Genomic DNA, 16,335 nt, shown 5'->3' on the forward strand with positions numbered 1-16,335 from the left:
ATGTTTATTACGATGGTAAATAAGGGCTTCACAAGGGCTTATTAAGATTGTAGACTTTTTCTGGGCTAAATCGATTAAGTTTTAAAACATATTTAGCTTTGAGGAATCATTTTATCTGGGTTTATTGATATTATAATATCGGCAGGCACTGTATTAGACACCTTATTTCTCTGGGGCTTTCCCAAAGCATAAGCAGAGCCTCATTTTCGCGCCGGTGTGGCGCACTTGTTTTTGAGAGGCATGGCATGCAGTCGCATGTGAGAGGAGCTCTGATACTTAGAAAAGACTTTCTGAAGGCGTCATTTGGTATCGTATTCCCCTTTGGGCTTGGTTGGGTCTCAGCAAAGCAGATACCAGGGACTGTAAAGGGGTTAAAGTGTTAAAACGGCTCCGGTTCCGTTATTTTAAGGGTTAAAGCTTCCAAATTTGGTGTGCAATACTTTTAAGGCTTTAAGACACTGTGGTGAAAATTTGGTGAATTTTGTACAATTCCTTCATGTTTTTTCGCAATTGCAGTAATAAAGTGTGTTCAGTTTAAAATTTAAAGTGACAGTAACGGTTTTATTTTAAAACGTTTTTTGTACTTTATTATCAAGTTTATGCCTGTTTAACATGTCTGAACTACCAGATAGACTGTGTTCTGAATGTGGGGAAGCCAGAATTCCTGTTCATTTAAATAAATGTGATTTATGTGATAATGACAATGATGCCCAAGATGATTCCTCAAGTGAGGGGAGTAAGCATGGTACTGCATCATTCCCTCCTTCGTCTACACGAGTCTTGCCCACTCAGGAGGCCCCTAGTACATCTAGCGCGCCAATACTGCTTACTATGCAACAATTAACGGCTGTAATGGATAATTCTGTCAAAAACATTTTAGCCAAAATGAACCCTTGTCAGCGTAAGCGTGGCTGCTCTGTTTTAGTTACTGAAGAGCATGACGACGCTGATATTAATATCTCTGAAGGGCCCCTAACCCAATCTGAGGGGGCCAGGGAGGTTTTGTCTGAGGGAGAAATTACTGATTCAGGGAACATTTCTCAACAGGCTGAACCTGATGTAATTGCATTTAAATTTAAGTTGGAACATCTCCGCATTCTGCTTAAGGAGGTATTATCCACTCTGGATGATTGTGAAAAGTTGGTCATCCCAGAGAAACTATGTAAAATGGACAAGTTCCTAGAGGTGCCGGAGCTCCCAGAAGCTTTTCCTATACCCAAGCGGGTGGCGGACATTGTTAATAAAGAATGGGAAAGGCCCGGTATTCCTTTCGTCCCTCCCCCCATATTTAAAAAATTGTTTCCTATGGTCGACCCCAGAAAGGACTTATGGCAGACAGTCCCCAAGGTCGAGGGAGCGGTTTCTACTTTAAACAAACGCACCACTATACCCATAGAGGATAGTTGTGCTTTCAAAGATCCTATGGATAAAAAATTAGAAGGTTTGCTTAAAAAGATGTTTGTTCAGCAGGGTTACCTTCTGCAACCAATTTCATGCATTGTCCCTGTCACTACAGCCGCATGTTTCTGGTTTGATGAACTGATAAAGGCGCTCGATAGTGATTCTCCTCCTTATGAGGAGATTATGGACAGAATCAATGCTCTCAAATTGGCTAATTCTTTCACCCTAGACGCCACTTTGCAATTGGCTAGGTTAGCGGCTAAGAATTCTGGGTTTGCTATTGTGGCGCGCAGAGCGCTTTGGTTGAAATCTTGGTCGGCTGACGCGTCTTCCAAGAACAAGCTACTAAACATTCCTTTCAAGGGGAAAACGCTGTTTGGCCCTGACTTGAAAGAGATTATCTCGGATATCACTGGGGGTAAGGGCCACGCCCTTCCTCAGGATCGGCCTTTCAAGGCAAAAAATAGACCCAATTTTCGTCCCTTTCGTAAAAACGGACCAGCCCAAAGTGCTACGTCCTCTAAGCAAGAGGGTAATACTTCTCAAGCCAAGCCAGCTTGGAGACCAATGCAAGGCTGGAACAAGGGAAAGCAGGCCAAGAAGCCTGCCACTGCTACCAAGACAGCATGAAATATTGGCCCCCGATCCGGGACCGGATCTGGTGGGGGGCAGACTCTCTCTCTTCGCTCAGGCTTGGGCAAGAGATGTTCTGGATCCTTGGGCGCTAGAAATAGTCTCCCAGGGTTATCTTCTGGAATTCAAGGGACTTCCCCCAAGGGGGAGGTTCCACAGGTCTCAGTTGTCTTCAGACCACATAAAAAGACAGGCGTTCTTACATTGTGTAGAAGACCTGTTAAAAATGGGAGTGATTCATCCTGTTCCACTAAGAGAACAAGGGATGGGGTTCTACTCCAATCTGTTCATAGTTCCCAAAAAAGAGGGAACGTTCAGACCAATCTTAGATCTCAAGATCTTAAACAAGTTTCTCAAGATTCCATCTTTCAAGATGGAAACCATTCGAACTATTCTTCCTTCCATCCAGGAGGGTCAATTCATGACCACGGTGGATTTAAAGGATGCGTATCTACATATTCCTATCCACAAGGAACATCATCGGTTCCTAAGGTTTGCATTCCTGGACAAACATTACCAGTTCGTGGCGCTTCCTTTCGGATTAGCCACTGCTCCAAGGATTTTCACAAAGGTACTAGGCTCCCTTCTAGCGGTGCTAAGACCAAGGGGCATTGCAGTAGTACCTTACCTGGACGACATTCTGATTCAAGCGTCGTCCCTTCCTCAAGCAAAGGCTCACACGGACATTGTCCTGGCCTTTCTCAGATCTCACGGCTGGAAAGTGAACGTGGAAAAGAGTTCTCTATCCCCGTCAACAAGGGTTCCCTTCTTGGGAACAATTATAGACTCTTTAGAAATGAGGATCTTTCTAACAGAGGCCAGAAAAACAAAACTTCTAGACTCTTGTCGGATACTTCATTCCGTTCCTCTTCCTTCCATAGCTCAGTGCATGGAAGTGATCGGGTTGATGGTAGCGGCGATGGACATAGTTCCTTTTGCGCGCATTCATCTAAGACCATTACAACTGTGCATGCTCAGTCAGTGGAATGGGGACTATACAGACTTGTCTCCGAAGATACAAGTAAATCAGAGGACCAGAGACTCACTCCGTTGGTGGCTGTCCCTGGACAATCTGTCTCAAGGGATGACGTTCCGCAGACCAGAGTGGGTCATTGTCACGACCGACGCCAGTCTGATGGGCTGGGGCGCGGTCTGGGGATCCCTGAAAGCTCAGGGTCTTTGGTCTCGGGAAGAATCTCTTCTACCGATAAATATTCTGGAACTGAGAGCGATATTCAATGCTCTCAAGGCCTGGCCTCGGCTAGCGAGGACCAAGTTCATACGGTTTCAATCAGACAACATGACAACTGTTGCGTACATCAACCATCAGGGGGGAACAAGGAGTTCCCTAGCGATGGAAGAAGTGACCAAAATCATTCTATGGGCGGAGTCTCACTCCTGCCACCTGTCTGCTATCCACATCCCAGGAGTGGAAAATTGGGAAGCGGATTTTCTGAGTCGTCAGACATTGCATCCGGGGGAGTGGGAACTCCATCCGGAAATCTTTGCCCAAGTCACTCACCTGTGGGGCATTCCAGACATGGATCTGATGGCCTCTCGTCAGAACTTCAAAGTTCCTTGCTACGGGGCCAGATCCAGGGATCCCAAGGCGGCTCTAGTGGATGCACTAGTAGCACCTTGGACCTTCAAACTAGCTTATGTGTTCCCGCCATTTCCTCTCATCCCCAGGCTGGTAGCCAGGATCAATCAGGAGAGGGCGTCGGTGATCTTGATAGCTCCTGCGTGGCCACGCAGGACTTGGTATGCAGATCTGGTGAATATGTCATCGGCTCCACCTTGGAAGCTACCTTTGAGACGAGACCTTCTTATTCAGGGTCCGTTCGAACATCCGAATCTGGTTTCACTCCAGCTGACTGCTTGGAGATTGAACGCTTGATTTTATCGAAGCGAGGATTCTCAGATTCTGTTATCGATACTCTTGTTCAGGCCAGAAAGCCTGTAACTAGAAAGATTTACCACAAAATTTGGAAAAAATATATCTGTTGGTGTGAATCTAAAGGATTCCCTTGGGACAAGGTTAAGATTCCTAGGATTCTATCCTTCCTTCAAGAAGGATTGGAAAAAGGATTATCTGCTAGTTCCCTGAAGGGACAGATTTCTGCCTTGTCGGTATTACTTCACAAAAAGCTGGCAGCTGTGCCAGATGTTCAAGCCTTTGTTCAGGCTCTGGTTAGAATCAAGCCTGTTTACAAACCTTTGACTCCTCCTTGGAGTCTCAATTTAGTTCTTTCGGTTCTTCAGGGGGTTCCGTTTGAACCCTTACATTCCGTTGATATTAAGTTATTATCTTGGAAAGTTTTGTTTTTAGTTGCGATTTCTTCTGCTAGAAGAGTCTCAGAATTATCTGCTCTGCAGTGTTCTCCTCCTTATCTGGTGTTTCATGCAGATAAGGTGGTTTTACGTACTAAACCTGGTTTTCTTCCAAAAGTTGTTTCTAACAAAAACATTAACCAGGAGATTATCGTACCTTCTCTGTGTCCAAAACCAGTTTCAAAGAAGGAACGTTTGTTGCACAATTTGGATGTTGTTCGCGCTCTAAAATTCTATTTAGATGCTACAAAGGATTTTAGACAAACATCTTCCTTGTTTGTTGTTTATTCAGGTAAAAGGAGAGGTCAAAAAGCAACTTCTACCTCTCTCTCTTTTTGGATTAAAAGCATCATCAGATTGGCTTACGAGACTGCCGGACGGCAGCCTCCCGAAAGAATCACAGCTCATTCCACTAGGGCTGTGGCTTCCACATGGGCCTTCAAGAACGAGGCTTCTGTTGATCAGATATGTAGGGCAGCGACTTGGTCTTCACTGCACACTTTTACCAAATTTTACAAGTTTGATACTTTTGCTTCTTCTGAGGCTATTTTTGGGAGAAAGGTTTTGCAAGCCGTGGTGCCTTCCATTTAGGTGACCTGATTTGCTCCCTCCCTTCATCCGTGTCCTAAAGCTTTGGTATTGGTTCCCACAAGTAAGGATGACGCCGTGGACCGGACACACCTATGTTGGAGAAAACAGAATTTATGTTTACCTGATAAATTTCTTTCTCCAACGGTGTGTCCGGTCCACGGCCCGCCCTGGTTTTTTAATCAGGTCTGATAATTTATTTTCTTTAACTACAGTCACCACGGTACCATATGGTTTCTCCTATGCAAATATTCCTCCTTAACGTCGGTCGAATGACTGGGGTAGGCGGAGCCTAGGAGGGATCATGTGACCAGCTTTGCTGGGCTCTTTGCCATTTCCTGTTGGGGAAGAGAATATCCCACAAGTAAGGATGACGCCGTGGACCGGACACACCGTTGGAGAAAGAAATTTATCAGGTAAACATAAATTCTGTTTTTGTGTTTCATATCCCTTTAACCTATCACAAAATATTGATGTATTTCTATAGCAACAATGAGGCTTCATAATGATATTAAATAAGTAGAAAATACCTCAAATTTACCAAAGCAAATAAACACACAAACATATGAGAAATATATTTGGTGGTTTTAGATTTCTCGTTTGTTTGCATTTTTACACTTTTTAAATGAGAAATTATAGAATGTAAAATATCAATTCTGTGGTATCATCTACATCAGAGCTTTCCAAACTTTACATGTTTGTCACAAACTTTTTAGACCTACATCATTTTGCGACACAGTAATTCAGTTGTACTAGCAAACAGGAGGTTAAACTAACTTGTTTTAAGAGATACGGACACATACATGATATAATAAAATGTATTTACAAGTAACAGTAAGTATGTGCAAGAATTAAACAAAAGGTTTAATAACACCAATAGCTACTTACTATTTTAATGGGATGTATGAGGTTGATGGGATGAACACATTTTCTGAATATTTGGTGGAATATTAGACACTTGCATTTCATCATCAAGCATTTTTAAGCTTCCCCTTCCTATCCATATATCAAGAGCAGAAGCGCAGCAATGCACTACTGGGAGCTAGCTGCAAAAAAAAATCACTTTGACTTCTGACTTCAGCTCAGCGTTTAAGCTGCCACCCTCAGAGCTCTGCGAGTCTGACTACTGCCCATGCTGCAAACACACTGCTGTCCCACTCACTGACTACACATGCAGTCACAAGCCAATTAAGGAGACTACACTTGCAGTCAGGAGCCAATGTGCTGCCAAAGCCGCCAATGGGAATAGTTCCAGTTCCCGCTGAGCTGCGTCAATAGGTTAAGATGATCTGTGACCCACTAGGTGTCAACCATGTGATAAAAGTCGGAAACCAAACAAAAAAAAAATTCTAAAAAATGTGTGCTGAAGCAGGGACACACCTACACACTGCTGCCGACACACTAATGTGTCACGACACACAGTTTGGAAAGCACTGATCAACATCATATACAGGGAATATTAACATTCTTCTTCTAATCCCATTTCCAAGATTTGAAACATTGCACGAAATATACCCTTTACCTAAAGTAGGAAAATAAGCAAGGGAGTGGAGAGGAGATGTAGTCATATGTAATCACCTTTCCAGTAAGGTAATTTAATCAGACGCCACAATTCTCTAGGGAAAATAACTTGACGACTTTGTATTGTAGTGTCTATGATGAAAGAGTTTACGTGGCCTACGCTAGCTATAAGAAAAGTGTGACAAGTAGTCACCTAAGCTATATATTATGAGGTGTAATTGTAAAACCACTATAGTGCGTTAAGACAGCACAGACCTAACTTGCCAGAAGAAACAGCTCCCCACTCAACAACTCCCAAACATTTGCTTACATCTACCAGTTAATCTCATGCAACAGTCATTAAATAGGCATGGACAAGATTTTGGGATTCGTTTTTGAAAGAATGCAGAATATGGCTGCAGACAGAGGCATTCATTTTGTTTTAGTGCCGGATTTATTAACGTGAAAGTGCAACAGACAAAGATCTGGATTTGCACAGATCTCTGTGTGTTACTCTTTCACATTGATATATGCTCTTATTATGAGTGTAACTGTACTTTGTAATGTATTTTTGATGTGTGTTGTGACACTTTTTTTTGTTTCACAAAACAGTTAACCAGAGCTCTGAGGTTGTGGTAATCATTTTAACATAAATAGTGATTGTGCTCAAGCGATCACGTTTACTTTCAACTTGTAATACGAGCAAAACAACCTGACGTGAGCAAACACCTGCAATAAACTCCCTATCACTTGTGCGTAACAGTGCACCATTTGTAATCTGGCCCTAAATGGGCATCCATATGCACAACTGTAGGACAATTAGTTAAAAAGGTTGAATAGAAAAATCCCCACAACTGTATTAGTGGACAGTGGAACATCTTTTTTTTCCATAAAACCAGAACAATACACAATCTAAAATTTAAAAAACTAAAAGCATTCTTTTAATGTCCATGTACATTTTTGCAGCTGCTACCTAGATATCATTATTTGACAAACTAGCCAGGTCTGTTTCACATGATCTATGAAAATCAGTCTTCTGTATCCAATGGCAAATAGGTAGATGGCAGGTTTAGAATACAAAAAAGTATGAAAAGGGTGCTGGACTGCCTTTTTTCATGACTAACAAAATTATTGTTTTTTTTTTTCAAGAAAATACTAAGTATGTTTTTCATCAAGAAATCAATTAAATATAAGAGTATAACTTGTACTGTACTAGCCATATCAGTATAGCTATTACATGGCCGTTAAATGACAAGACGATATGTGTTTAAAGGGACAGTCAAGTCCAAAAAAACCTTTCATTTTTCAAATAGGGCATGTAATTTTAAACAACTTTCCAATTTACTTTTATCAACATTTTTGCTTTGTTCTCTTGGTATTCTAGTTGAAAGCAAACCTAGTAAGGCACATATGATAATTTCTAAGCCCTTGAAGGTCGCCTCTATTCTATTTACTTTTCACAACAGGGGAGAGCAAGCTCATGTAGGCCATATAGATAGCATTGTGATCATGCTTGTGGCAGACACTGCACTAATTGGCTAAAATGCAAGTCAATAGATAATAACTAAAAGTCATGTGATTAGGGGCGGTCAGAAGATGCTTAGATACAAGTTAGTCACAGAAGTAAAAAGTGTATTAATATAACAGTGATGGTTTTGCAAAACTTGGGAATGGGTAATAAAGGGATTATCTATCTTTTTAAACAACAAAAAATCTGGTGTTGACTGTCCCTTTAAATAATGTGACAACCTCCTGTTGGCTCGAGCCTGACACTGCTAATATTCACACTCAAAACTAAGCTTGTTGTATTAAAACCTATAACTGTAGATTGTGAACTGACTAGGGTTCTCTGCTTTTATGGATTCTATTTAATTATGATCCATCTATTATGTTTTTCAGGTACACCTCCTCAGTTAAATATGACTCTGATAAACACTTCATTGACAATATCTACATGCCGGTCGGACTGGGCCTCTCCTCCTGCAGACAAACAGTGATCTGTGTCCCAAATTGCACATGGCGCAACTATAAAGCAGAGGTCTACTTTGAACCTAAGAATAAGCCTCAGAGGTTCATGAGCACCACTATTGTGTATCCAAAACATACAAAAACTGTCTACACAACTACGTTGGATTTCAACTGCAAGAAGTTCATGAGGCGTTTTCTGTCAAGTGTAGAGTTGGAAGCTGCTGATTGCTTAGGTGGTGAATGCTACATGGATTAATATTGAATTTATATATCTCATTCTGTTTGTTAACATTATTGATTTGAGCTATAAAAGGTCATTATAGTTGCAAGTTAAATGTAACAAAACAAGAAAAGCCTTGTATAGACGTGAAAAATGTAAAGGTTATCCATATGACGATAAGTTAACCTGCTCATTAATTAATTATTTGGTTGACTGCACCAGTTACCATTCAATAATTGTTGAATTATCTAACAGAATTATATGATTTGGATGTTAACTATATTAGTGTAAGGCAAATATTGTTTGTGAAACAGCAATTAAGATATGGATGTCCACCAAAGAAAAAAACAAACTATGCTTCCTTATACTTAACAAAAAATACATAATTTATGACAAATTAGTTATTTCATATGAATGATGAAGTTGGAGATTTAGGACTTTAAAACTAAACTCAAATAAAACAAGAACTTTACCGTCATCAGTAGGATTCCACAATAACCTTACTGAGATTGATTTGAGACCAAAAATGGGAAAATGCTACAGGAGAGTTTTAGGGAAAAACTCACACAAAATGACATTTCTGGGGTGAGATTAAAATGTAATACTTGACATTGGAATAATTTCTGATCCTCTGTTTCCGGTTTGTATAGGAAATAAAGCACTTCAAAACTGACAAATTCTATGGTCATATCATTATTAAACAGACAGTTAAGTCAAAGATAACATTTCATGATTCAGACAGAGCTTGCAAGTTAAAAAAAAATTGTTTCTTCTGTTATCAAATATGCTTTATTTTCTTGGTACCCTTTGTTTAAGAGTAAACCTATGTACTCTTAGGAGCGTGCACGTATCTTGAGTACTACATGGAAGCAGGCTCTTCAACAATGTATAACATATTGTTGCCAACATTGCTGCCTTAGATTGCCAAAGACACATGCATGCTGTTGAGCTCCTATGATTTACTATTCAACAAAGGAATGTAGCAATTCTTATGACAGAAATACAGTGTATGTGCACTGTATATGTGCACTGTATATATGTGTATATATATATATATATATATATATATATATATATATTATTATGTACTATATATATATATATATATATATAATTTTAAATCACATGCTCAATCTAAACCATGAACATTTAAATTTGACTTTACTGTCCTTTTAAACAATGTAGATTGTTGCGTGCAGAGTTTTAACATGAAACTATGTATACGTTAATTTGTATAATTTTGCTCACACATGATTGTTTTTCTACAGTTCTTAATAAACATTTTAAAACAAGAAAATAAAATAAAGAATAATGATATAAAAGTTTACTCTGAAAGAACAATATTTTTTAAGTGCTCTATTTTGTTATTTTACTGTAATATTTTCTAAAACATTTGCAAGTAGTGGCATAAATTAAATTGGCTACATTTAGTTAAAGCAACATAAGATCCTATAGGATCCAAGGGAAAAAAGGGTTATGGTTCTCCAAGTCTAAGGCCCCAATGATCAAAGATTCTCCAGCTTGGAAAGTAATTATAGTGCAGACTACACAGGGGCTGAACTCACTGAATTCTCTAACAAAAATGGAAAAACCTGGGAGATGAGAGATTCCTTCAATAGAAAGTAATGAAGCTCTCTGGGATAGATAATCTCACAAGGGAGAGTGATGTTAAACGGGGAGCACTTGACACTGATGTAATGTCTCAGTTTGCAGCAAATACAATTGTACATGTATTTGCCTCTAGTTTAGTCCACATTACATTTCTGACAGTTAAATAGGTGTATTGTGAATTTTAAGGAAACTTCACCTGCATACAGCTGGCAAGATAAATCTTGTAAAATGCTTAGAATATGAGAATTGTGTGAGAGATTCAGACACAACCTTGGAAACTCCCCTGTTCATCTCAGTGAACTACCCTCTTGCTCTTACCTCCTGAAACTGTAAGTTTTATTTTACATAGAACAAATACAAAGTGCAATGTAGCTTGTAAAAGATACACAGACATTTACAAAGTATGATCCTAATTTGTTAAAACTTTCAAAGCATAATCAGAATTTTGAATCTTAAATACAATGTATACAGAATCTAAATGCATTGAAATACAAAATGAAAAACGCAAATCTTAAATGTAATAAAACTTAAAGGACAAAATCTGAAGTCTAAAGTAACATAAAATACAAAGCACAACATGTACATGTAAGAAAATTCTCACGTCATGCAGCTCTGTATTGCATTGAGCTTGTCTCTTCCTTGTCTCTTGGGAATGCAACTTAGATATTTGCCTATCTAGAACATTGTGAGTGACCTTAAAGGGACAGTCTACACTAACATTGTTATTGTTTAAAAAGATAGACAACAACTTTACTACCCATTTCCCAGCTTTGCACAACCAACATTGTTATATTAATATACTTTATAACATTTAAACCTCTAAATGTCTGCCTATTTCTAAACCACTATAGCCTCTTATCACATGCTTTTTTATTAGCTTTTCACAACAGGAGACTGCTAGTTCATGTGAGCCATATAGATAAAATTGTGCTCACGCCCGTGGAGTTATTTAAGAGTCAGCACAACATAGCACTAATTGGCTAAAATGCAAGTCAATAGATAATAAATAAAATGTCATGTGATCAGAGGGCTGTCAGAAGTTGCTTAGATACAAGGTAATCACAGAGGTTAAAAGTGTATTAATATAACTGTTGGTTATGCAAAACTGGGGAATGGGTAATAAAGGGAATATCTATCTTTTAAAAACAATAACAATTATTTTGTAGACTGACCCTTTAAGGATCATTTTAGATCATCGCATCTGAGCAGAGAGCTTTAGATCAGGTCCTAAGATTCTGAAGAATGTGATTGCTTTTAAATAGCCTGAATGGCACCAATTGACATACATTACATATGCAATAGCACCATCTTGTGGACATAGCAAAACAATACATCTCAAAAAAGGTTAACCAATTTCCATTTTATATATTCATTTTAAACAAAACAATAAAATCAAATAAAATCATGTGTACAAAAATTTCATTTAAAAATGAGAAGCCAAAAATTACAATACTTAATACAAAGGGTCTTATATGTGTTTAATCCTAATAATACATTAACCAATGTCTTGTTGAGTTAATGGTCCAATATACTTCCCTATTTTTAAGAAGATGCTCCCTGAACTGGCTAATGTTGGCCCAGTACTTATGCTCCATCAAATGATTCCTGGGTCATTTACTAATGTACAGGTTTTCTAGACAAGCCCACAGACATTTAATTAGATAGATTTCAATAGTTGATTTACATGTTAAGTAGTCTTTAATGAGACATTTCCTACCATATATTCAAATTACATTCTATATCCTCAGCCCAATGATTAAAGGTACAGTAAAGTAAAATAAACTATATGGAGTATGCAATTTTAAACAATTTTCCATTGTACTTCGAAAAGCAAAGTTACTTTGTTCCCTTAGCATCTTTTGTTAAAGAGTAAATCTACATAGACTAATAGGATCTCAGTAGTGAGTATTTAGCATTCTATGGCAGAACAGTTTGCAACAGTGTTTGTAGCAATGTTATACTTTGTGCAAATTTGCTTTGTTCTCTTGGCATGTTTTGTTAAACAGCATACCTAAATGAGCTCAGGAGAGTGCACGTGTCTAGCATTCTATGGCAGAAACAATGAGGTTTGTATACCTAAAAGCTATTGGGTGACAATAACCACTAAAAAAGGGGTATGAGGAAGTGCTGTTACTTGTCATACGTAATAGTCATAAAAACTGTCTCACATAATAGTGACCGTAGGAAATAATAGTTGTTTCTATTACTGGAAATTGCTGCACTGCTTAAACCACACAGCTTTTTGTAGCTTGGTTATGATGGCTTAGCAGCCGCTCTTGGTAGTGATAGGACAGTTGCTATCCTATCAGTAGCGGCTTACAGATCACTTAGCACAATGTTTCCTACAGGTAAGTCTATGCACATGCTGTCTCCTGTTTCTAGTGGTCTCTCAGTTTACATTGTAATGATTTTTAAAGGACCATAAAATACAGTAGAGTGCTCAATCAGCAAATGCATAATCAAAAGACAATGCAATAGCATTTACTCTGAATTTCAGTTGAGTAGTACATTTTGACATTGACAAATTTCAAAGTTGATTCCATAATAATATTCTGATCCAGCATCCAAAAACGGTAACATTGGAAACATATGCTTATGTTTTAAGATTTGGACTTTTAGTCTCCTATTTATGAAACACAATTTAATAATTCAATTATTATTATTATTATTTTTAAGATTATATAATAGTTGTAGGTAGTTGATCTTGAAGAGGGAGTGTTTTCCCATTTTACTAGTTATTTTTACATAAGTGGCATTAATATAACTAAATAAGTGACCCTCATTCATATTCATCTTAGTCAGTGGTGTTATGGGGTGCTTGCTGAATACACATAACAACTGTTCCATTCCCACACCTACCTCATCCAAACTAAGCTGATAACCCCTCTAAACATACAAGCAGAGGTGATCAACTTTAAAACATGTTGCTATACGAATCCAATTGTACGCAGAGCGTGCGCTAAGCCTATGTGTGCAATTAGTGCAGTTTTCACGTGGTTCTTTTCTATACTATTAATAATAATGTTTTACTTCAAATATTAAGAAAAAATGACAGCAGTATTTTGGATTGCATTTGAGTGCAACGCTTAAAGGGTCAGTCTACTAAAGATTTTTTATTGTTTAAAAAGATAATCCCTTTATTGCCCATTTCCCAGTTTTGCATAACCAACACTGTTATATTAATATACTTTTTACCTCTGAGATTACCTTGTATCTAAGCCTCTGCAGACTGCCCCTTATTTCAGTTCTTTTGACAGACTTGCATTTGAGTAAATTAGTGCTGACTCATAGGTAACTCCACAGGAGTGAGCACAATGTTATCTATACGACACAACATGAACAAACACGGTCTGTGACAAACTGTCAAAATGCACTGAGATAAGAGGGGTCCTTGAAGTGTTTAGAAATTAGCATATGAAGCTACCTAGGTTTAGCTTTCAACAAAGAATACCAAGAGAACAGAGCACATTTGATTATAAAAGTAAATTGGAAAGTTGTTTAAAACTGCATTCTTTATCGGAATTATGAAAGTTTAATTTTAACTAGACTGTCCCTTTAACTGACCATTTGTATTACGAGCACAATAAGCGCTCCTTGCACCATCCATTTAAAGTATAGGGCATAATAAAATAGTTTTGGCTGCAAAATTCAGGCATTTGTAATACTAGATTGTGTGTAATTCCTTGTACAAACTTGCAGCCTGCACTAATGATTGCGCTCCACTTGTAATCTAGCCCTAAATACATTTAATTGCTCCTCTCTATAATGAATTCTATTTCGGAAGATATCTTACACTGCAGGTGTCTAAAGGAGAGTTGCTGCACATGTGCAAACACATCAGCGCTGGTGATGCAGTTCAAACTAGATTTTGACTAAAGGGAGACGAGGAATAACTTCAATACTATGCTTATACGATGTATTTAGAGTTTAATGTTGCTTTAAAGGGATGTGCTGTAGGGATACGCTGACAAGTACAAGAAGTAATCTGAAATTGCTGTGCAGCAGCTGGTGCGGAGGGTTAGACTGTAGCTTTAAGAGGGTGAATTATATGTAATATCAGTGAGTTGGCAATTCAAAGGCTGTACTAGGGCATATAAATGAAAAACAAATGTTTACTGACTCTTTAAGTGGGAAGAGAAGAGGTGCAAAATATAGTGTCAGGTGGTCTGGCTGAGGTCCTGTTCAAACAGCAGATGCATCACTATTTATCTACTTGACTCTACATTACGCAAAGCATCAGCAGCCTGTTTAATTGGTTTCAGGGTCCAATGAATTATTCTCTGCTCTGTTATTGACAGGAAAAGGGTTAATCTGTGTAATACAAAGGGATTTATTACTGCTTTGAGTATAAAGAAAGGAAATAGTTTAATTATTAATTTCTGGGTTTTCTGAAAAATGATCCTATATCATAATGGAGAAGGGGCCCATTAAAGTAACACAATGATATAAGAGTCTAAATACTGCAACACAGCCTGAGTTGGAAATGTAAGATATTGTGGACAGAATATATATTTAGCTTTTGTCTATTAACATATAGGGGCATATTTAACAATGTGCGAGCGGACATGATACGAAGTAGCGTTTTATGTCCGCCGCACATCGATAAATGCTGACAGCATACGCTATCGCCATTTATCATTGCACCAGCAGATCTTGTGAACTGCTGGTGCAATGCTGCCCCCTGCAGATTTGCGGCCAATCAGCCGCTAGCAGGGGGTGTCAATCAACCCGATCGTATTCGTTCAGATTGATTTCTGTCCGCGGCCTCAGAGCAGGTGGACAAGTTATGGAGCAAAGGTCTTTAGCCCGCTGTTTCATAACTTTTGTTTCTGGTGAGCCTGAAGGCTTGCCGGAAACAAGGGGGATTAAGTTCCATACGGAGCTTGATAAATATGCCCCTAAGTGTCACCCATTCTCTCTGGAAATTGAAGTGGACTAGTATGTACAAATCCCAAAATACAGAATTCTGAAAGATAAATCTTTTAATTAAAGGGATAGTCTAGTCCAAAATAAACTTTCATGATTCAGATAGAGAATGTAATTTTAAACAATATTCAAATTTACTTTTATCACCAATTTTACTTTGTTCTCTTGGTATTCTTAGTTGAAAGCTAAACCTAGGAGGTTCATATGCTAATTTCTAAGCCCTTGAAAGCTGCCTCTTCTCTCAGGGCATTTTGACAGTTTTTCACCACTAGAAAGAGTTAGTTCATGTGTGTCATATAGATAACACTGTGCTTACGCACGTGGAGTTCCAGGGAGCAAGCTCTAATTGGCTAAAATGAATGTCAGTCAAAAGAAATAAGGGGCAGTTTGCAGAGGCTTAGATACAAGGTAATCACAGGGGTAAAAAGTGTATTTATATAACTGTGTTGGTTATACAAAAACTAGGGTATGGGTAATAAAGGGATTATTTATCTTTTTAAACAATAAAAATTCTGGTGTAAACTGTCCCTTTAAGGTTTTTTTTTAACCCCTTAATGACCACAGCACTTTTCCATTTTCTGTCCGTTTGGGACCAAGGCTATTTTTACATTTTTGCAGTGTTTGTGTTTAGCTGTAATTTTCCTCTTACTCATTTTCTGTACCCACACATATTATATACCATTTTTCTCGCCATTAAATGGAATTTCTAAAGATACCAATATTTTCATCATATCTTATAATTTACTATAAAAAAAATTATAGAATATGAGGAAAAATTGAAAAAAACACACTTTTTCTAACTTTGACCCCCAAAATCTGTTACATATCTACAACCACCAAAAAACACCTATGCTAAATAGTTTCTAAATATTTTCCTGAGTTTAGAAATACCCAATATTTACATGTTCTTTGCTTTTTTTGCAAGTTGTAGGGAAATAAATACAAGTAGCACTTTGCTATTTCCAAACCATTTTTTTGTCAAAATTAGCGCTAGTTACATTAGAACACTGATATCTTTCAGGAATCTCTGAATATCCATTGACATGTATATATATTTATTTAGTAGACATCCCAAAGTATTGATCTAGGCCCATTTTGGTATATTTCATGGCACCATTTCACCGCCAAATGCGATCAAATAAAAAAAATCGTTTACT

At 38.0% G+C, this 16,335-nt stretch overlaps 1 protein-coding gene across 1 annotated transcript in view; it reads left to right on the forward strand.

Moving 5' to 3' along the window:
- The window catches only part of RFLNB (refilin B), a 49,547-nt gene extending 39,581 nt beyond the window's left edge, over positions 1-9,966 (forward strand). Inside the window, exon 3 of the mRNA XM_053707377.1 lies at positions 8,353-9,966. Coding sequence (XP_053563352.1) covers positions 8,353-8,677 — 325 coding nt within the window. The 3' untranslated portion in view covers positions 8,678-9,966. The remainder of the gene's footprint in view (positions 1-8,352) is intronic.
- Positions 9,967-16,335: the final 6,369 nt, after the last annotated feature.

The sequence above is a fragment of the Bombina bombina genome, chromosome 3 (genome assembly GCF_027579735.1).
Source record: "Bombina bombina isolate aBomBom1 chromosome 3, aBomBom1.pri, whole genome shotgun sequence".
Lineage (NCBI taxonomy): Eukaryota > Metazoa > Chordata > Amphibia > Anura > Bombinatoridae > Bombina > Bombina bombina.